The sequence below is a fragment of the Ranitomeya variabilis genome, chromosome 2 (genome assembly GCF_051348905.1).
Source record: "Ranitomeya variabilis isolate aRanVar5 chromosome 2, aRanVar5.hap1, whole genome shotgun sequence".
NCBI lineage: Eukaryota > Metazoa > Chordata > Amphibia > Anura > Dendrobatidae > Ranitomeya > Ranitomeya variabilis.
In genome coordinates, this window is record NC_135233.1 from 1,071,913,293 (window position 1) to 1,071,937,254 (window position 23,962).

The 23,962-nt window shown below is 41.8% G+C and overlaps 1 protein-coding gene across 1 annotated transcript in view; it reads left to right on the forward strand.

The window, feature by feature from the left end:
- LOC143808676 (cytochrome P450 2C5-like) overlaps positions 1-23,962 on the forward strand; it is a 230,925-nt gene that overhangs the window by 40,085 nt on the left and 166,878 nt on the right. Inside the window, exons 2-3 of the mRNA XM_077291580.1 lie at positions 6,097-6,293; positions 11,584-11,746. Coding sequence (XP_077147695.1) covers positions 6,097-6,293; positions 11,584-11,746 — 360 coding nt within the window. The remainder of the gene's footprint in view (positions 1-6,096; positions 6,294-11,583; positions 11,747-23,962) is intronic.

Below are 23,962 nucleotides of genomic sequence, written 5' to 3' on the forward strand. Positions count from 1 at the left end.
TTGTTTATTTTCACAGCTCAACATTATAAACTTCTGTAAAGCACCTTGGGGTTCAAGGTGCTCACCACACATCTAGTTACATTCCTTAAAGGGTCTTGTTTCCAAAATTGGGGTCACTTATGTGGGGTTTCCACTGTTTAGGCACATGAGGGGTTCTCCAAATAGGGGAATGGAGGCCACTAATGATTCCTGCAAATTTCAAAAGTCAAATGGAGTCCTGCCGTGTGCCCAAACAATAGTTTTCTAATCCACATATTGGGTATCAGCATACTAAGGAGAAATTTCTCCTGTATTCCTTATGAAATTAAAAAAAATGGGGCTAAAATAGCATTTTTGTCGGAAAAATTTGATTTTTGATTTTCACAGGTTAACGTTACAAACTTCTGTTAAGCATCTGGGGGTTTAAACATCTATATAGATTCCATGAGGGGTCTATTTTCCAAAATGGTGCCGCTTGTGGGGGTTTTGTAGTTTTTAGGAACATTAAGGGCTATCCAAGCGCGACATGGCATCCACTAATGATTCTAGCCAATTTTGTGTTCAAAAAGTCTAACTGTGCTCCTTCCCTTCCAAGCCCTGCCATGCACCCAAACAGTACTTTTTCCTCACATATGGGGTATCAAGGAATTGCTCAAGAAATGTTGGGGTCCATTTTTCCTATTTCCTTTGTGAAAATAAAGAAATTTGGGTCTAAATTACATTTTTTGTGAAAAAGTTAAAGGTTTATTTTTTCCTTCCACATTGCAAAAAATTCCTGTAAAGCACCTGAAGGGTTAATAAATGTATTGAATGTGGTTTTGGGTATTTTTTTGTCATGTAGACACCTCATAACTTCTTCAAACGTGATTTGGCCCCTAAAAAAATGGTTTTGAAAATTATGTTGGAAAATGAAAAGTTGGCAATCAAATTTTAACTCTTCTAACTTCCTAACTAAAAAAAAGTTTAAAAATTGTGCTTATGTAAAGAAGACATGTGAGAAATGTCATTTATTAACTATTTTGTGTGGCATGATTGTGATTTAAGGGCATAAAAAGTAAACATTTGAAAATTGCTAAATTTATTATATTTTCTCCAAAATTCCGATTTTTTCACAAACACAAGTCATATTGAAGAAATTTTACCACTATCATGAAATACAATATGTCACGAAAATACAAACTCTCTCATATTCACTGGGATCCTTGACGCTTTCCAGAGTCACATAAAGTGACACTGGTCAGAATTGTAAAATTTGGCTTGGTCATGAAGGTGAAAACAGACTTCGGGGTGAAGGGGTTAAGGAGATATGTGTTTAACATAAAGTACAAATTACCGTATATACTCGAGTATAAGCCGACCCGAGTATAAGCCGACCCCCCTAATTTTGCCACAAAAAACTGGGAAAACTTATTGACTCGAGTATAAGCCTAGGGTGGAAAATGCAGCAGTTACCGGTGAATTTCAAAATTAAAAATAGATACTCCATACCGTTCATTATGGCCCCATAGATGCTCCACATAAAGCTGTGCCACATATAATGCTCTGCACCGTTCATTATGGCCCCATAGATGCTCCACATAAAGCTGTGCCATATATACAATGCTCTGCACCATTGCCCCATAGATACTCCACATAAAGCTGTGCCATATATACAATGCTCTGCACCGTTGCCCCATAGCTGTGCCATATATACAGTGCTCTGCACCGTTGCACCATAGCTGTGCCATATATATATAATGCTCTGCACCGTTGCCCCATAGCTGTGCCATATAGTGCTCTGCACCGTTGCCCCATAGCTGTGCCATATATATAATGCTCTGCACCGTTGCCCCATAGCTGTGCCATATAGTGCTCTGCACCATTGCCCCATAGCTGTGCCATATAGTGCTCTGCACCATTGCCCCATAGCTGTGCCATATAGTGCTCTGCACCGTCCATTATTGCCCCATAGCTGTGCCATATAGTGCTCTGCACCATTGCCCCATAGCTGTGCCATATAGTGCTCTGCACCATTGCCCCATAGCTGTGCCATATAGTGCGCTGCACCGTCCATTATTGCCCCATAGCTGTGCTGCTGCTGCTGCAATAAAAAAAAAAAAAAACATACTCACCTGTCTTGCTTGCAGCTCCTCGGCGCCATCTTCCCGGCGTCTCTCCGCACTGACTGATCAGGCAGAGGGCGGCGCGCACACTATATGCGTCATCGCGCCCTCTGCCTGAACAGTCAGAGCGGAGAGACGCCGGGAAGATGGCGCGACGCCCGGCGTGTGGAACGAGGACAGGTGAATATGTCATACTTACCTGCTCCCGGCGTCCCGCTCCTTCCCCCTGCCTGTCTTCGGTGCCGCAGCCTCTTTCTCTATCAGCGGTCACCGGCACCGCTTCATTAGAGAAATGAATAGGCGGCTCCGCCCCTATGGGAGGTGGAGCCGCCTATTCATTTCTCTAATGAGCGGTCCCACGTGACCGCTCAGGGGAAGAGGCTGCGGCACCGAAGACAGTGTGACAGGCAGGGGGAGCGCCAGGATTGCCGGGACTAGGTAAGTATATGACAGTGCTCACCCGCCGACCCCACCACCGATCACGACTCGAGTATAAGCCGAGAGGGGCACTTTCAGCCCAAAAATTTGGGCTGAAAATCTCGGCTTATACTCGAGTATATACGGTACTTTTTTGTAACCTCTGGTGTGTATTCAGAAAAAAAATCATCATGGTACAGTCTTAGATATTAGGCTTTTATGATGGAGTGGCCCGTTACAGATAGGGGGCACCACATGGTCTCTTCAGAATTCGCACGGAGGCATATTGAGGCCATAAGAATGCATGGCAGTCACGGGTATAACTGTGGTGATCAGACAAAGCATGGCTGGATTGTAAATGGCCGGTATGTGTCGCAGAGGAAGTCTGCTCTATAAGCCAGTAATGTTGTTCTGGAACCTGTAGCACCACAAGTATTTGCTTAGTTTTAGAGGGAGGCTTGCAGGGCTAGTTTCAGAGCTGGGCAGGTCAAATTAGCAACACACACCTCCCACCTATGGGAGTGGTTACAACTATGTAATGTGACCAGGGTGTGGGTCACATGGTTCATAGTGTTTGGGCCTGAATGGTCTGTGTTGTAGGTCCTGAAAGAGGTCAGGTCTGTGTTGGAAGCTCCGGCGAGTGGAGAGATCCTGAAGAGCACGTGGAGAGACCGTGGACCTCGATGGTCGGTGTTGGAAGCTCCTGTGAGTAGAGACTTCCTGGAAGCACCTGGTGAAACCATGTACCTACAGAGCCTGGGAGGGCTTCTGTGCTGGCAAAGCCAGGACTGACAAGGAGTCAGCGTGAGGAGCGGAGCTCCTGGAAGATAACCTCAGACAAGGGGGTTGTAATATACGGCAGAGAGGTTTATCTGCCACATGGACAGACTGTTAGTCATGATATGTTTGTGGATGTAATGATAAGAACTTTACGTTATGTGGTTTATGTGGAGTTAATTAACCAAAGAGACTGATTTATGTGAGAAAACCTCTCCTGTGTGCTTTAATCCCGTGCCAAGTGAGTGTCCCCCAACCCACTCAGGTAGTACTATCTCACACTTTGTTCTCAAAAGTTTTTGTGTGCACATTCACCATATGGGTTGGAGAATCTCTTGATGTAAGAAATATATTCATAAAACTCTTTGATACAGTGGATATAGGCCAATTTGGAATCTGTCTCTCAGATGTACATTGCTATACTTTTTTTTAACATTTAGGTTTTGATATTTGGCGCATATAAGAGAGTTCCCAGGTGTTTATACCAAAGCAAATATGCTTGGGCAACATCTGTTAGTCCATGAAAATGTGATTCTATTCACATGGTTATCATTTCATTCATGCTAGATGGCAGGCTGCATGGATGTATGATGTGTCCGTACTGCCTGTCATTCCACTGACCCTGAGCACCATGTGCTCAGTGTCTGCCTGTGAACAGCTATTCCCTGTCTGAGGGCACCAAAATTCTCACGTTGATCTGCTGTGAAGTCAATGAGCTTGAACTGTGGTGATCTCATGACTGACTTTTTCCCACGATGCTGAGGTCACGGCTGTTTATCCCTGTTGGGAACGCAGCCTCATTGACTGGAGGTAACCTTGATGACATCACCGCTAGTCATTGAGGCTGTGCTCACAGCAGTTTATACACCAGTGGTTCTCAGCCTGGACCATTGCATCTTGGCATCGTCCAGGTTGAAAACTATTAATCCATAGACATGGATTAAGGCGTGGGACAGAACGACCAACAGGTATGGTATATTGTTGTTTTTATTTTAGTTTTATTACAGGAGAACGAGGGCTTAGTTGGAACTAGGCGTTAGGTGAGTATAACTATGTTTGTTATTTTTAAATAAAATGGAAAACTGTGTTTAGGCTTATTTCTAATAAAGGACTTCATTCTGGCTGTGTCTTTATTTACCTTGTAACTATAGGATTGGTAATGGATAGGTGTCTTACAGATGACTTTCCATTAGTAATCCGTGGGCTTGATGTCATCTGACATTACAAAGGTGACATCAATCCCAACAAATATGATTCCCATTTGCGACCACTACAGGGCAAGTGGGAAGAGCCGGGAAAAGCGCCAGAATCGGCGCATCTAATAGATATGCCTTTCTGGGCAGCTGTGGGCTGCTATTTTTAGGCTGGGGGGCCCAATATCTAGACTTACCAGCCTAAGAATGCCAACCCCCAGCTGTCTGCTTTAGCAAGGCTGGTTGTCAAAAATGGGGGGGACTCCACAATTTTTTTTAAATTATTTATTTATTTAAATAATTAAAAATAAGGAGTGGGGACCCCTCTATTCTTGATAACCAACCTTGGTGAAGCTGACAGCTCAGGGTTGCAGCCCCCAGCTATGAGTTTTGCCTGGCTGATTGTCAAAAATAAAAAATGATTTCACCGCCGATCAAAATCACTACGCCGATGTTTCTCACGCTGTCACACAACGTGGGAAACACAGGCCTTTGAGCTGTGTATGTTCGGCTATAGACTAAATCAGTAAATATTGCAAATTCGGCGATTGTGAGCCGAACCGAACATTGAAATATTCGCTCAGCTCTACATTTAACATGCATCAACTATGCAAACAAAGAGTTAATATAAATAAAACAAATCATTTTTCTAGTTCCTTCCTTTTGGATATTTAGTATCTAGGTGTAATATCCATAAAGCTATTATAGTGGTGAGATGTTTTTTGCCAGTTTCCATCAAGTTTTGGACATGTAACCCTTTCTAGACTGAAAAACATTTACTTTACATATTGCTAAATAAACTTTTTTTATTTCACCTGGTTGGTATGCCAAGAATCCGCTCCTTTCCTTCATTATGGCTATGCTCAGTTTTATATGCAGATTTTCCCCATAGAATTGCATTACATTCGGAAATGCACTAAAAATACATTAAATATGATGCACATAGCTTTATCTATTAAGATTTATCAAAGCCAAACACCAGGAAGTAGGAAAAACAAAGCAGCTTTACTTAAAGCATGATATTCCAAAAGAGAAAAAACAAAAAAACAAAAAAGCACTCAAAAATGCCATGAAAAAAACTAGAAATCTAATTTACTTAATAGGTGCAGAAATACTGCAGAAAATCATACACTGACCAAATACTCATCTAATAGTTACATCATTCTACGTCTTTAATGTTTAGTACAATGAAGTCACCGAACAAGACATATTTTCTTATTTTGAGGACCCAAGAGTCAACTGTTCTATGACACCCCTACAGTATGTAGTGTCAGTGAAAAGCCTTTGATTTGTCTAAGGGTCAAACAGCAAGAATTGGTTTTCCAATGAGTTTTGTTCACTGAAACAACTTTCTACAAAATTAGATTAACTTTGAATAAGTAGAAAATATTTATGTACTTGTTTGTTGACCCGCTCCACCATTTATGTAATGGGTGGGTGACAAAAAAGGCATGTCTGGATCTGAAAGCTTCATGAAAACATTATGTAAATGTATGTTGATCTGCTGCACCATATGATATAAAATGCATGTCTCGATATGAAAACTTTCGTAATACTGTGGTTTGGAAGGTACATGCCCTCAACTATTAAAGTTTCATTATAATGTAAGATTCATTTCTTCACCACAGGTTCTTCTGAGGACATGTTGCCTCTCGATCCAGTCACAGTTCTTTTGTCCATCATAACATTTATTTTTTTGACAACTGTTATATATAAAAAGAAAGAACATGTTCACCTGAATTATCCTCCTGGTCCAAAGCCATGGCCAATAATCGGAAATATTCCTATTCTGGATGTTCAGAAGCCTTACTTATCATTTCAAGAGGTAAGACTTGTAGATCATCAAAATTTAATTGATTTTTCATGATTTGCTATATATAAACGTAATGCATGGAGTGCCACAAACAATTTTTGATGCAGAAAAAGACTGTATATTTTCTGACAGCTACAGGGATTTTGGAGGTACATGATACTTTAAGTAGTCTACAAACATAATGGCTACACTCTTAGGGTTCATTCAGACATCTGTGCATATCATTTTGATCTTGGACACCAATACACAACCCGAGCTTGACAGCCTCATGGAGCCACCACGCTCCAGTTGGGAGACCTGCAGCCAAGAATGGACCGATATGCATGGATGTCTGATTAAGCTATCGAGACAAAGACCTCCATGGTTTTTCTTCACTTGATGAATCATTATTGGGCCTGAAACATGCCACAAACAGGGTATTCAGATGCAGGGTTAGAGCTGCAGACCAAATCTTGTGAAATAAAGCCTGGAAACACCTCTGCCCTCATTAATCCAGAAGTTATATAGAGATGTGCATGGCATCATGTATTTACTGACTTGGGGGGTGAAATCAAAACTTTTCATCATGGTTAGCCATAGATAATTGTATTTTCCCAACATTTTTGATTATACTATATTTTTCTAATGTACTTTTCCTATTGTGTAATATTTCAAATAGTTGCACTATTATTTTAAGGTAAGTTAGACTAAGGTGCAGACAGAGTGAAAGACACTTTCTGATTTTCACCCTTGCCACATGCAAGGAAAGTTGGAATTGCCTGAAATCCCATTTCTTTGTCAGTTAACAGTGGCAAATAGGTGAAGCAGTTTCGTACAGTAGGTTAAGACACCAGAATTGTGGTAAGGATGTGCCCTGCTAAGGGAAATAACTAAACATGAGAAGATCTTGTGAAACTGGAATTTGCCAGTTTGTAAATTTTCTCACAAAATTCAATTTGCGGCAAATAACTTTGCACGAATCTCAATTTTTGAAAACTTGTAATTGTTCAGAAAATATATAAGGGGTAGAGGGGAGATAGAGGATCAAGCTGACCATAAGAGTTTACACTCTATATGAGATTGAGAGAGGACCTTACTGATCAAAAGCTAACTGTCTACGGGACAGAGAAAGTTGGCCAGTGACTCTGGAGATGGAAATCAACTGTACCTTACGAACTATGCTCCACGGGGGTAATTATAGTCGTTAGACCGTCAGTAGCATTCACATGTCTCGGGAGCTTGGTGGACCCTCTTGGTATTTTATCCTGAATTATCAAATTTATAATTATGATTATACCTTGGAAAATGTGTACGCACTGAACAGAATACAAGAACATTTTCTTAAATCCATTCTTTCAAAATCAAAACAAATGCAAAGTAAAAGAGGCTATAGACCTCAATCAAATGGCTGGAATTAGACAGAACAAAGTCTAGGTACACTAAAGGCTACTCATCTACTGAACATCAGCTGCACAATGTTTGTCACGGTACACACAGTAAGGAGACAGACGATACATTCTATTCTGCAAGACATGTGACATATTCAAGAATATATAATTTTGCTCAATTCTCAATTCATTATTAAAGGGACCTTCCACTCCTAGGACAACCACTTCTCACTCTGAATGTTAGCCCCAATTAAAATGAAAACAATTATATTCACCTCCCATTCCGCCACGGTTCCAGCAGTGTCAGGATTTGTGTTCTCTGGGCTCCTGTGAGGTTATTATGACTTGTGAGCCTTGCGCCCAATCAGCACTGGCATCACTGTCCCCAACTTTGGACACAAAAGTAATCAAGAGGAGATAGAGCTGTTGTTGGCCTCTCACTTCTTCTTGATTACCTAGGGGTCACATGACATAACAACTTTACATGAGCCCCAGGAACGCAAGTGCCGACACCCCTGAAACTTCGCTGGAAAGGGAAGTGAGTATAAGTGTTTTCTTTTAATGTGGGCAAACATTCAGAGTGAGAAGGGGCTATCCTAATAGTAGACAACCCCTTTAAAGGGTCCCAGGATTTTAAGCTATCCCCTATCCATAGCATAATGGATAAGCTACTGATTATTGGGTATCCAACTGCAAGGACCCACAATGATTCTGATAATTAGGCTTCAAAAACATAAGTTCTCCATCTTGAATGAAGTAGAGGTGAATATGCTTGACCTCTGGTCCATTCATTATCCCGCGTAACGATGGTGGGTCCACAGGCTGGGCTTGCCCTGGAGGGGCGTAACTAAGTGACTAGTGAGTATTCACTAGATCCACTGATAGTGAGGATAGGCTTAGCAGCCAGTAGTCACCAGGTACCACGGCAGGACAGTCCCTAAATCTGCAGTAGCTGACACGAGGGTAAAAGGTACAGATGGATCGAGGCCAAGACGTGGTCAAACAATCTGAAGTCATAACAGGCAGCATGGGTTTAACCCCTTTCTGACCTCGGACGTACTATACCGTCCGAGGTCAGAAGCCTCGCTTTGATGCGGGCTCCTGCAGTGAGCCCGCATCAAAGCCGGGACATGTCAGCTGTTTTGAACAGCTGACATGTGCCCGTAATAGGCGCGGGCAGAATCGCGATCTGCCCACGCCTATTAACTAGTTAAATGCCGCTGTCAAACGCAGACAGCGGCATTTAACTACCGCTTCCGGCCGGGCGGCCGGAAATAAGCGCATCGCCGACCCCCGTCACATGTATCGATGATACAATGAGCGATGCTTCTCCATTGTAGCCATAGAGGTCCTTGAGACCTCTATGGTTACTGATGCACGGTAGCTGTGAGCGCCACCCTGTGGTCGGCGCTCATAAACACCTGATTTTCTGCTACATAGCAGCGAACATAAGATCGCTGCTATGTAGCAGAGCCGATCGCGTTGTGCCAGCTTCTAGCCTCCTATGAGGCTATTGAAGCATGGCAAAAGTTAAAAAAAGTAAAAAAAATGTGAAAAAGATAAAAAAATATTTTCGCCCCATTCAAAATAAATCAATAAAAACAAAAATTCAAATCTACACATATTTGGTATCGCCGCGTTCAGAATCGTCCGATCTATCAATTAAAAAAAAGCATTAACCTGATCGCTAAACAGCGTAGCGAAAAAAAAAATCAAAACGTTTTTCTGGTCGCCGCTACATTGCATTAAAACGCAATAACGGGCGATCAAAAGAACGTATCTGCACCGAAATGGTAATATTAAAAACGCCAGCTGGGCATGCAAAAAATAAGCCCTCAACCGACCCCAGATCATGAAAAATGGAAACGCTACAGATATCCGAAAATGGCACAATTTTTTTTTTTTTTAGCAAAGTTTGGAATTTTTTTTCACCACTTAGATAAAAAAGAACCTAGTCATGTTAGGTGTCTATTAACTTGTAATGACCTGGAAAATCATAATGGCAGCTCAGTTTTAGCATTTAGTGAACCTAGCAAAAAAGCCAAACAAAAAGACAAGTGTGGGATTGCACTTTTTTTGCAATTTCACCGCACTTGGGATTTTTTTCCCGTTTTCTAGTACACGACATGCTAAAACCAATGATATCGTTCAAAAGTACAACTCGTCCCGCAAAAAATAAGCCCTCACATGGCCAAATTGACGGAAAAGTAAAAAAGTTATGGCTCTGGGAAGGAGAAGAGGGAAAAACGAACACGGAAAAATGGAAAATCCCAAGGTCATGAAGGGGTTAATATATGTAGCCGAGGTCGGGAGTGGAGAGGTCAGGATAAACGGGAAGGCAAGCCTTGTCAGAAAACTGGAGAGACAGTACAAGAAAAGCACCTTAAAGGAATGTAGACAAAAACTGAACTAGAACCTTAGATGAGGCAACGAGTGGAGGGATGATTTGCCTAATAAACACCCTGCTGCTTGGGGATTGGCCAGAGGATCTCACCTCTACAAGACCCCTTTGGGCTAAATTCCTTCAGAAAGTGGCCATGCCTCCATATATCCAGGTGGAGACTTACCAGCAGCAGGAGGATGCAGCAGTGTTGGAAATGCTACAAGAGACAGTTTCTGACTGGGGTGAGCAGTGCTGCGACTGCAGTGAGTAGGGAGGTGCTTACCACCTGTGCAAGTCACCAGCCTGAGAGCCTACTGGTGAAAGCATTGTGCAGCTCTGAATGGAGCTGAGGTCCAGCATTTGTATTTCCACTCTACTTAAGATGGGGCTCTGAAGAGCCCAGTTTGCATGTTTCCACATTCCCTTTCTCTTGATTATTAGGGTATGTGTCCACGGTCAGGATGGCCGGCGGCATCATCAGAGCGGCGAAGCCGCTCGGCGCTAAGCCCCGCCCCCTTCTGGGATGCGATGATGCCGGATGTGTTCATTGTACACATCCGGGATCATCGCACCCCTCGCATAGGGCCCTGTGTTATTCCTTGCGGTGGCAGCATCGCCGCAAGGAACATGGACATGCTGCGATCTAAAAAGACGCGCAGCATGTCCGGAGTCGCAGGGCCGCCGCGTGCGTGTTTCCACGCATAGTGGACACGGGATTTCAAAAAATCCCCTCCACTATGCTGGAACATTTGGACGCTTCGTGTTTGACGCTGCGGCCCCACACAGCGTCAAACACACAGCGTTTCCTGACCGTGGACACGTACCCTTAGGGGTTCTTTTGAATTCTGAGAATAACTTTTCAGAAGTTTTACCCAGTGTAAAGTCTGGCCATAGAAAGCCTTTGTAATTGTTTATTTTTTTGTAATTAGTAGCAAAAGTGTTTCAGATGCCAAAAATTGATATTTTTTTGACTCGTGGTTAAAAAGCTATTACTTCTTCACTTTCAAAGCATCACACCTGTTTTATATCCTTACAAAAGGGATAATTTTTGGACGGCTTATGAAAAAGCTATTGCTTTTAAATTTAGAAAAAAAACAAGAAGAAGAAAAAACTCTTGACAGGGAAAAAATGTTAACCACCCCTTATGAAAAAGCCACGGCTCCTTCTGTTTGCACCACCTGTGTATAAACACCAGTGAGACATTCATCTGCCCCACAAAAAGGGATAATTTTTTTACTGATTTTACAATTTAAGTAGCTTTACAAGTTTGATAATGAAGTGTGCTGTTAAATAGGATGTTGGTTACCCTCAGTTACCATTAATTTTCATTAATCAAATAAGTTGTCAAATGAACAGTAATTTGTCTGTGTTTGCATTATAGAGCTCAAGAGTTTCAGTACAGTCCTAGGAAACCTCCAAGTGTTGCACATATATTTTCTAGGCAGAGGTTTTGCAACATTAATAATCAATTTTTTGAGGAAAATTAGTTGATGGTGGCAAATTCGAATTTCAAAAGATCCGCTCATTTCTAATTTTGCTATTACTTTTTCAGCTCGCTAAGACGTATGGCCCAGTGTTCAGTATAACGATAGGAGTCCAGAAGATGGTTGTGCTTTGCGGATATGATGTAGTGAAAGAAGCTCTTGTCAACCACGCAGAGTATTTCTCTGACAGACCTAATGTGCCGGCTTTCACTGATTATTCAAAAGGATACGGTACTGTATATATTGGATGGAACATTTTATATTTACAGTTACACAGATAAATAATAAGTAGGGACGGGATTCTTATTTTGCTTATTTTCAGTCAGGAATCAGATATTTGTAATTTAAAGCAGTCTCCATACCATGTGGCTAGGCCAGCTTATGTTTTTCAAGGCAAGCTATAGTTTTGATTGATACAATTTTTAGGTAAACGCTCTTCATTACATTTTTGAGAGGAAGGGCCAATGACTGAACAAAATATAAGTCTTGGAGTTTCGATTTTCTTATCTTAGTATATTTTAATAGTGTGGACTTTTAAGGAGAGATTATACTGAATAATATGTTAATTTTAGTATGTTATTAATAGGTTAAAGTTCATTAGTTTTGGATTTTGTGTGATTTTACTGGACAACTCATTCTTAATAGCTCCACAAAATAAAAAATACATACAAACTACATTTTATTTTATTTTTTACACATTTCAGAATTTTCTCACTGCTTAACCCCTTCACCCCCAAGGGTGGTTTGCACGTTAATGACCGGGCCAATTTTTACAATTCTGACCACTGTCCCTTTATGAGGTTATAACTCTGGAACGCTTCAACGGATCTTGGCGATTCTGACATTGTTTTCTCGTGACATATTGTACTTCATGTTAGTGGTAAAATTTCTTCGATATAACTTGCGTTTATTTGTGAAAAAAACGAATATTTGGCGAAAATTTTGAAAATTTCGCAATTTTCCAACTTTGAATTTTTATGCCCTTAAATCACAGACATATGTCACGCAAAATACTTAATAAATAACATTTCCCACATGTCTACTTTACATCAGCACAATTTTGGAACCAAAATTTTTTTTTGTGACGGAGTTATAAGGGTTAAAAGTTGACCAGCAATTTCTCATTTTTACAACACCATTTTTTTTTAGGGACCACATCTCATTTGAAGTCATTTTGACGGGTCTATATGATAGAAAATACCCAAGTGTGACACCATTCTAAAAACTGCACCCCTCAAGGTACTCAAAACCACTTTCAAGAAGTTTATTAACCCTTCAGGTGTTTCACAGGAATTTTTGGAATGTTTAAATAAAAATGAACATTTAACTTTTTTTCACACAAAATTTATTTCAGCTCCAATTTGTTTTATTTTACCAAGGGTAACAGGAGAAAATAGACCCCAAAAGTTGTTGTACAATTTGTCCTGAGTACGCTGATACCCCATATGTGGGGGTAAACCACAGTTTGGGCGCATGGCAGAGCTTGGAAGCAAAGGAGCGCCATTTGACTTTTCAATGCAAAATTGACTGGAATTGAGATGGGACGCCATGTTGCATTTGGAGAGCCCCTGATGTGCCTAAACATTGAAACCCCTAACAAGTGACACCATTTTGGAAAGTAGACCCCCTAAGGAACTTATCTAGATGTGTGGTGAGCACTTTGACCCAACAAGTGCTTTACAGAAGTTTATAATGCAGAGCCGTAAAAATAAAAAATCATATTTTTTCACAAAAATGATCTTTTCACCCCCAATTTTTTAATTTTCCCAAGGGTGAGAGAAGAAATTGGACCCCAAAAATTGTTGTGCAATTTGTCCTGAGTACGCTGATACCCCATATGTGGGTGTAAACCATTGTTTGGGCGCAGGGCAGAGCTCGGAAGGGAAGGAGCGCCATTTGACTTTTCAATGCAAAATTGACTGGAATTGAGATGGGACGCCATGTTGCATTTAGAGAGCCCTTGATGTGCCTAAACATTGAAACCCCTAACAAGTGACACCATTTTGGAAAGTAGACCCCCTAAGGAACTTATCTAGATGTGTGGTGAGCACTTTGACCCACCAAGTGCTTCACAGAAGTTTATAATGCAGAGCCGTAAAAATAAAAAATCATATTTTTTCACAAAAATGATCTTTTCACCCCCAATTTTTTATTTTCCCAAGGGTAAGAGAAGAAATTGGACCCCAAAAATTGTTGTGCAATTTGTCCTGAGTACACTGATACCCCATATGTGGGTGTAAACCATTGTTTGGGCGCAGGGCAGAGCTCAGAAGGGAAGGAGCGCCATTTGACTTTTCAATGCAAAATTGACTGGAATTGAGATGGGACGCCATGTTGCGTTTGGAGAGCCCCTAATGTGCCTAAACATTGAAACCCCCCACGAGTGACACCATTTTGGAAAGTAGACCCCTTAAGGAACTTATCTAGATGTGTGTTGAGCACTTTGACCCAACAAGTGCTTCACAGAAGTTTATAATGCAGAGCCGTAAAAATAAAAAATCATATTTTTTCACAAAAATGATCTTTTAACCCCCATTTTTTTATTTCCCCAAGGGTAAGAGAAGAAATTAGACCACAAAAGTTGTTGTGCAATTTGTCCTGAGTACGACGATACCCCATATGTGGGTGTAAACCATTGTTTGGGCGCATAGCAGAGCTCAGAAGGGAAGAAGCGCTATTTTACTTTTCAATGCAAAATTGACTGGAATTAAGATGGGATGCCATGTTGCGTTTGGAGAGCCCCTGATGTGCCTAAACATTAAACCCCCCCCCACAAGTGACACCATTTTGGAAAGTAGACCCCCTAAGGAACTTATCTAGATGTGTTTTGAGAGCTTTGAACCCCCAAGTGTTTCACTACAGTTTATAACGCAGAGCCGTGAAAATAAAAATTTTTTTTTTTTTCACAAAAATGATTTTTTAGCCCCCAGTTTTGTATTTTTACAAGGGTATCAGGATAAATTGGACCTCAAAAGTTGTTGTCCAATTTGTCTGGAGTACGCTGATACCCCATTTGTGGGGGGGGACCACTGTTTGGGCGCATGACAGAGCTTGGAAGGGAAGGAGCGCCATTTGGAATGCAGACTTAAATGGATTGGTCTGCAGGCGTCACGTTGCATTTGCAGAGCCCCTGATGTACCCAAACAGTACAAACCCCCCACAAGTGACCCCATATTGGAAACTAGACCCCCCAAGGAACTTATCTAGATGTGTTGTGAGAACTTTGAACCACCAAGTGTTTCACTACAGTTTATAACGCAGAGCCGTGAAAAAAATTTTTTTTTTTTTTTCACAAAAATGAAATTTAGCCCCCAGTTTTGTATTTTCACAAGGGTATCAGGATAAATTGGACCCTAAAAGTTGTTGTCCAATTTGTCCTGAGTACGCTGATACCCCCTATGTGGGGGGGAACCACTGTTTGGGCGCATGACAGAGCTCGGAAGGGAAGGAGCGCCATTTGGAATGCAGACTTAAATGGATTGGTCTGCAGGCGTCACGTTGCATTTGCAGAGCCCCTGATGTACCCAAACAGTACAAACCCCCCACAAGTGACCCCATATTGGAAACTAGACCCCCCAAGGAACTTATCTAGATGTGTTGTGAGAACTTTGAACCCCCAAGTGTTTCACTACAGTTTATAACGCAGAGCCGTGAAAATAAAAATTATTTTTTTTTTTTTCACAAAAATGATTTTTTAGCCCCCAGTTTTGTATTTTCACAAGGGTATCAGGATAAATTGGACCCTAAACGTTGTTGTCCAATTTGTCCTGAGTACGCTGATACCCCCTATGTGGGGGGGAACCACTGTTTGGGCGCATGACAGAGCTCGGAAGGGAAGGAGCGCCATTTGGAATGCAGACTTAAATGGATTGGTCTGCAGGCGTCACGTTGCATTTGCAGAGCCCCTGATGTACCCAAATAGTACAAACCCCCCACAAGTGACCCCATATTGGAAACTAGACCTCCCAAGGAACTTATCTAGATGTGTTGTGAGAACTTTGAACCCCCAAGTGTTTCACTACAGTTTACAACGCAGAGCCGTGAAAATAAAACATATTTTTTTTCCCACAAAAATGATTTTTAGCCCCCCAAATTTTTATTTTCCCAAGGATAACAAGAGAACTTGGACCCCAGAAGTTGTTGTTCAATTTGTCCCTAGTACGCTGATACCCCATATGTTGGGGTAAACCCCTTTTTGGACGCACGGGAGAGCTCGGAAGGGAAGGAGCACTGTTTTACTTTTTCAACGCAGAATTGGCTGGAATTGAGATTGGACGCCATGTCGCGTTTGGAGAGCCCCTGATGTGCCTGGACAGTGGAAACTCCCCAATTCTACCTGAAACCCTACCCCTAACCTCACCCCTAACCGTTTACTGAACATTTTCTGACAGTCATAAGTGCCACGTATATAAGTGCCACGTATATAAGTGCCACGTATTTAAGAGCCACGTATTTACGTGCCACGTATTTAAGTGCCACGTATTTAAGTGCCACGTATTTAAGTGCCACGTATTTAAGTGCCACGTATTTCAGTGCCACGATATTTCAGTGCCACGTATTTCAGTGCCACGTATTTCAGGCACTGAAAAATACGTGGCACGTAAATACTTCAGTGCCACGATATTTCAGTGCCACGATATTTCAGTGCCACGTATTTCAGTGCCACGTATTTCAGTGCCACGTATTTCAGGCACTGAAAATACGTGGCACGTAAATACGTGGCACGTAAATACGTGGCACTGAAATACGTGGCACTGAAATACGTGGCACTTAAATATGTGGCACTTAAATACGTGGCACTTAAATACGTGGCACTTAAATACGTGGCACTTAAATACGTGGCACTTAAATACGTGGCACTTAAATACGTGGCACTTAAATACGTGGCCACTGAAATATCGTGGCACTTATATACGTATATACGTATATAAACGTATATTTCAGTGCCACGTATTTCAGTGCCACGTATTTCAGGTTAGGGGTAGGGTTAGGGGTAGGGTTAGGGTTTTTTTTTTTTTTCTTGTTTTCTTGTGTTTTTCTATAAAAACGCATGCGTTTTACCGCGTTTACATGCATTTTTTCACACATGTGGTTTTTTAAAAAAACGCATGCAGATAAAAACGCAAGTGTGAAACCAGACTAAAAGACGCTTTTTATAGCAAAAACGTTTTTGCGTCTCCACATTTTGAGACCTATAATTTTTCCACAGAGTCATGTGAGGTCTTGTTTTTTGCGGGACGAGTTGACGTTTTTATTGGTAACATTTTCGGACACGTGACCATTTTTTATCACTTTTTATTCCGATTTTTGTGAGGCAGAATAACCAAAAACCAGCTATTCATGAATTTCTTTTGGGAGAGGCGTTTATACCGTTCTGCGTTTGGTAAAATTGATAAAGCAGTTTTATTCTTTGGGTCAGTACGATTACAGCGATATCTCATTTATATCATTTTTTTATGTTTTGACGCTTTTATACGATAAAAACTATTTTATAGAAAAAATAATTATTTTGGCATCGCTTTATTCTGAGGACTATAACTTTTTTATTTTTTTGCTGATGATGCTGTATGGCGGCTCGTTTTTTGCGGGACAAGATGACGTTTTCAGCGGTAACATGGTTATTTATATCCGTCTTTTTGATCGCGTGTTATTCCACTTTTTGTTCGGCGGTATGGTAATAAAGCGGTTTTTTGCCTCGTTTTTTTTTTTTTTTTTCTTACGGTGTTTACTGAAGGGGTTAACTAGTGGGCCAGTTTTATAGGTTGGGTCGTTACGGACGCGGCGATACTAAATATGTGTACTTTTATTGTTTTTGTTTGTTTTTTTTAGATAAAGAAATGTATTTATGGGAATAATATATTTTTTTTTATTATTATTTATTTAGGAATTTTTTTTTTTTTTTTTACACATGTGGAAATTTTTTTTTTTACTTTTTTACTTTGTCCCAGGGGGGGACATCACAGATCGCAGATCTGATAGTGTGCACAGCACTCTATGAGATCCGCGATCATCCTTTCATCGGAGCAGGCTGCAGCTTTCATCTGCAGCCTGCTCCGACCCGGAAGTGCTCCCTGCAGGACCCGGATACAGCCCCTCGGCCATTTTGGATCCGGGGCCTGCAGGGAGAAGACGTTCGGTACGAGGTGAGTACATCACCTTGTACCGATCGTCTCAGGGAAGCACGCAGGGAGCCCCCTCCCTGCGCGATGCTTCCCTGTACCGCCGGTACACCGCGATCATGTTTGATCGCGGTGTGCCGGGGGTTAATGTGCCGGGGGCGGTCCGTGACCGCTCCTGGCACATAGTGCCGGATGTCAGCTGCGATATGCAGCCGACACCCGGCCGCGATCGGCCGCGCTCCCCCCGTGAGTGCGGCCGATCGCGTATGACGTACTATCCCGTCGGCGGTCATGGGGGCCCACCCCACCTCGACGGGATAGTACGTCAAATGTCGGGAAGGGGTTAAATAAAAAATCTTTACAAGTTAGAAATTCCTATAATCCTACTGATCAAGAGCACCATGTTGTCAGGTCAGTTTTACAGCCAAATATTCAATGTCTTGAAAAACACCCCTTGCAAATTTATTAAAAAGAAACACTGAAATATCACATGGTCATAAGTCTTCAGCCCCTTTGCTCAGTATTGAGTAGAAGCACCTTTTGAGCTGGTACAGGTATGAGTCTTCTTGGGAATGATGCAACAAGTTTTTCATACCTGGATTTGGGGATTCTCTGCCATTCTTCCTTGCAGATCATCTGCAGTTCCGTCAGGTTGGATGGTGAACGTTGGTGGACAGCCATTTTCAGGTCTCTCCAGAGATGCTCAATTGGGTTTAGGTCAGGGCTCTGGCTGTACCAGTCAAGATTGGTCACAGAGTTGTTCTGAAGCCACTCCTTTGTTATTTTAGCTGTGGTTAGGGTCATTGTCTTGTTGGAAGGTGAACCTTCGGCCAAGTCTGAGGTGCAGAGCTCTCTGGAAGATGTTTACATCCAGGATATCGCTGGCCTTCACTGCAATCATGTTTCCTTCAATTGAAACCAGTCATCCTGTCCCTGCAGCTGAAAAAACACCCCCATAGCATGATGCTGCCACCACCATGTTTCACTGTTGGGATTGTATTGGGCAGGTGATGAGCAGTGCTTGGTTTTCTCTACACATATTGCTTAGAATTATCACCAAAAAAAGTCTATATTCATCTCATCAGGCCAGAGAATCTTATTTCTCATAGTCTGGGAGTCCTTCATGTGTTTTTTTAGCAAAGTCTATGCGGGCTTTCATATGTCTTGCACTGAGGACAGGCTTCCGTCGGGCCACTCTGCCATAAGGGTCTGACTGGTGGAGGGCTGCAGTGATAGTTGACTTTGTGGAACTTTCTCCCATCTCTCTACTGCATCTTTGGAGCTCAGCCACAGTGATCTTGGGGTTCTTCTTTACCTCCCTCACCAACGCTCTTTTCCCACGATTGCTCAGTTTGCCTGGATGGCCAGGTCTAGGAAAACTTCTGATGGTCCCAAACTTCTTCCATTAAAGGATTATGGAGGCCACTGTGCTCTTTGGAACCTTGAGTACTGCAGAAATTTTGTTGTAACCTTGGACAGATCTGTGCCTTGCCACAATTCTGTCTCTGAGCTCCTTGGCCAGTTCCTTTGACCTCATGATTCTCATTTGGTCTGACATGCACTGTGAGCTGTGAGGTCTTATATAGACAGGTCTGCGCCTTTCCAAATCAAGTCCTATCAGTTTAATTAAACACAGCTGGCCTCCAATGAAGGTGTAGAACCATCTCAAGGAGGATCACAAGGAAATAGACAGCATGTGATTTATATATGAGTGTCTGAGCAAAGGGTCTGAATACTTATGACCATGTGATATTTCAGTTTTTCTTTTTTAATAAATATTCAAAAATGTCTACGTTTCTGTTTCTTTCACTCAAGATGGGGTGCAGAGTGTACATTAATGAGAAAAAAATTAACTTTTTTGAATTTACCAAATTGCTGCAATGAAGCAAAGAGTGAAAAATTTAAAGGCATCATCAGCATCATCAGCGCTTGCGCAGTAGCATCTATCAACAAGCAAGAGATACTACTGTGCATGTGCCTCTTCCAGAGACATTTTTTGCAGTCAATTTTTTCCCCTCAAACAAAAATGTGCTGCCGGTGGTGCTTGCGCAGTAGCATCTTTCGACAAGCGATAGATGCTACTGCGCATGCACCACGGCACCATTTTGCTGTAGCAAATTTAAAAAAAAAAAAAAAAAAAGCTACAATATGAACTAGCACAGTATTTAAAAGGATCAGTGACCTGTCATTTAAGGCCAAAAGGATGAATATGTGAACAGAGCACCAAATAAACACCTACCTACGGGTCACCCCGGTGCATGAGAAGCTCATTAACTGAAAACTGCACATACAGGTTAAACAACAACCACAAGATGGATTTTTTCAGGGGTCCTCTCTCCTCTGTACCAGTCTGTCATTGTAAATTTGTTTACTGTAAGCGATATCTATAACCCTGTACGTAACCCCTTTTCTCATGTACAGCAACACGGAATTAATGGTGCTATATAAATAAATAATAATAATAACATAGTAAAACAAAAGAAAAGGTGGAATTACACTGGCCTCAGCAATATTAACTTAAGGTATTAAGGATACCCATGGACCCCATGTTTGATTTCCATTTAGTAACATATGACGAATATGAGTGTAAAAGGGAAAACAAATTTGAATAAAACATTGAAATAAAGAATGGAGAGATGATCTAATTTGTCTGTGGCCTCTGGATCAGGCCTGTACAGCTTTATTTCAACCCAAATAAAAAACTCTGTTTACATTTTTGTAACTGACAAATTATGATTTTATTTTAACGAGGTCTGCAGACAGGTTCATTTCACCGCCACAAAATGACAATGTGGGATACAGCAGGCTGTTTCACATTTAGCCCCTGGTAAAATTATAATTTAGGTCTGCAGATAGTTTTACTTCACCACAGCACTAAATTACAAGATGGGATACAGCAGGCTGTTTAATTTTTTTTCACTAGTTATATGTGAATTAGAATTCTATACTCATGCATGGATCACAATAGAAGCAATGCACAACACGTGCCCTGCTGGATTTGTTTGTGCACCTCAGTATGACCAAAAAAGGAAAAAAAAAGTGCTGGAAGGTAAATTTAACTGCCACACTGGACACTAGCTACCTACAGAATCTGACTGATGTACAGCCACGCATCTAACTACCTAAAATGTGGGATACATCAGGCTTTTTCACATTTACCTACTGAAATAATATTATTTAGAATGCTATATTTGTGCACGTCACACAATAGAAGCAGCGCACAACACACTTGTAGGACATGTGCCTGCCGGCTTTGTCTGACAATCTCAGTAATGCTCAAAAAAAAAACCAATTCCAGAAGGTAAATTTTACAGCCACACTGGACACTATCTACCTACACTATCTGGCTGCTATACAACCGCCTAACGAAATAGCTGAAATTTGGATGCAAACAGTGGCAGCATCAGGAGCAACCTCTCTGAGCTGTATCAGTGTCAAAATGGCACTAAAACAACAAGTCCGCTATTGATATTCAGAGGGACGTGATTTCAGCAACCAATGACACAAGCCATTGTGTCAGGACATTGTGGGTGATTCCTGCGCCCTGATTGGCTAGCTGCAATGTGCACACATAAAGTTAGGGGAAAAAATAAATGACTGCTGTGCTGTGCTTACAACAAGAATGCCGCACCTTCTGCAACCCCCCTCCCCTCATCACACACGTGCCAAACGCTCATTATACACCACCATTATCGTTGCTAAAGTGTGGGAAATATTTTTGTGACAACACAAATATTTTCTCGCACTTTTACTGAATGATACCGATTTTTACCGATTTTATGCAATTTTGCTCAGGTTTCTGATCAAGGATCCATATCTTATCCATATTTTATCAAGGATAAAAATTATTATTATTATTATTATTATTATTATTATTAAATGTGCTATATTCGTGCCAAATTTATATTTGGCAAACATTTGCTGATCAAATTCGCTCAGCTCTACTTATCAAGATCACCTCCATCCTTGGTGGTTAACGTCTGGTAATGAGGGCTTGGATTCTGCTCAGACCCTACTTCGTCAGGCCTTGGATCCAACATGAAAAAATTTTGGGCTTCGGTGCAGATGCTTTCCTCCTCTGGATTCTGTGATTATTTGGAGTAGACCTCTGATGCCTATGGAATACAATGTGTGAACAGCTCTTTAGAATGGCCCATCTGAGGTTCCCCACAGTCAGTTGGCTGTTTGGAAATTTTTACTGCAGAGGGAAACAAGGGTGATTGGGTTGACACCTCTGAGGATTGTATTGTGCATGATGTTAAGGTCCAGGAAGAGGAGGAGAGGCCACTTGATGCGGCACCTGCCATCCAGTCAAGCGCATGCTCTTTCTGAGCCTCATCTACAAGGTGTACCACTGTGTGGCTAGTAAAGAAAGGGAGTCGAGTAGGCCGGCCAGTAACAGATGTTGTCAGTGGTCATTGGATAGGACGAGACAGTGTTTGATCAATTGAGCTTTCATTCACATTAACACCTAAACCATATACACGTGAAACACTACTACCTTGTTTTTTACCGCTCATATTATAAGAAGCCTTCCCCTCTTGTACCCTGCTGTTTCACAACCTTAAGGTACCGTCACACTGAGCAACTTTCCAACGAGGACAGTGGTCCGTGATGTTGCAGCGTCCTGGATAGCGATCTCGTTGTGTTTGACACGCAGCAGCGATCAGGATCCCGCTGTGACATCGCTGGTCGGAGCTAGAAGTCCAGAACTTTATTTTGTCGCTGGATCACCCGCTGTCATCGCTGGATCGGTGTGTGTGACACCGATCCAGCGATGTGTTCGCTTGTAACCAGGGTAAACATCGGGTTACTAAGCGCAGGGCCACGCTTAGTAACCCGATGTTTACCCTGGTTACCATTGTAAATGTAAAAAAAAAAACAGTACATACTTACATTCCGGTGCCTGTCACGTCCCTCGCCGTCAGCTTCCCGCACTGACTGTGAGCGCCGACCGTAAAGTAAAAGCAGAGCACAGCGGTGACGTCTCCGCTGTGCTGTGCTTTACAGCCGGCACTGACACAGTCAGTGTGGGAAGCTGACGGCGAGGGACGTGACAGACGTGCCTGAACAACACTTATGTCTAATGATTTGTAAGTGGAAATATAGCCTTCTGATTTGCCACTGAAACACAGTTTTAACACAAATGATTTGGAGTAGTTAATTGGGCTTCGTGGCTGCAACACTATATTAGGCCTAACGATTTTTAAGTGGAAATCTGGCCTTCTGATTTGCCACTGAAACACAGTTTTAGCACAAACGATTTGGAGTAGCAAATGGAGCTTCCAGAGACTGCCACACAGTATTTGCACAATCTATTTAGATGCTGGAACATCGATTTCACACAAGACAAATTTACTTTCAGCAGCAGCACAAGCGCAGGAGAGACCAATCTGCACTATGACACTGAGCAAATGGCGCCAGCAAAACAAGATGTCCACTTTTTATATGGCCAGGAACATGCAACTTCTGCAACCAATCAGAGGAGACCTTGTGTCATGACTTTGTGCATAGTTTCTGCACCCTGATTAGTTGCTGTAATCAACACACATAAAGTTAAGGGAAAGAAAGTGCACGCCAGTGGTGTAACCTCTCCACGTGCTCCTCAAACTCGTCCCCCCGGCTTCCCGCTCATCGTACATCACTACTATCATAGCCAAACTAATAACAAAAGCATCAGTGAAAATACAATGATTTACTGAACTGTTACCAACTTTTGCTTTTTGACTTTAAGTAAAAATGCTTGTGAAACGAACTCAAATCTGAATGTGCTACGTTCGTGCCGAATTTGAGATTAGAGATCGTTTTCCAGACACATCCGCTCATCTCTAAGTAGGAGGCCATATTTCCTCTAAAAAATTGATAGGTCTAATTTTGGGGTTCAGACAGGAGGCCCTGTTTGCTAGTCCAAATTGTTTGGGATAAAACTGTGTTACAGTGAGGAATCAGGAGGCCACATTTCTTCTTAAACATTGTTAAGTCTAATTTTGGGGTTCAGACAGGAGGTCCTATTTGCTAATCCAAATCATTTGGGACAGGTGACTGACAGGTGTGGACATAAGGATGTGAAATAGCAATTTACAAGAGGAGAAGGGTACATACAACACGAGTGGGAAAAAGCAAGGTCGTGGTGGAAGTAGAAATAGGCTTAGTGTTCGGTTGTATGTGGGTTAGGTGTAAATGTTAATGAAAGCTCAATCGAGCAAACACCGTCTCATCCTATCCAAGGACCACTGACAAAATTTGTTATTGGATGTGCTACTCCACTCCCTTTCTTAGGCAGACGCACAGTGGTACGCCTTGTAAATGAGGGCCAGTAAGAGCATGT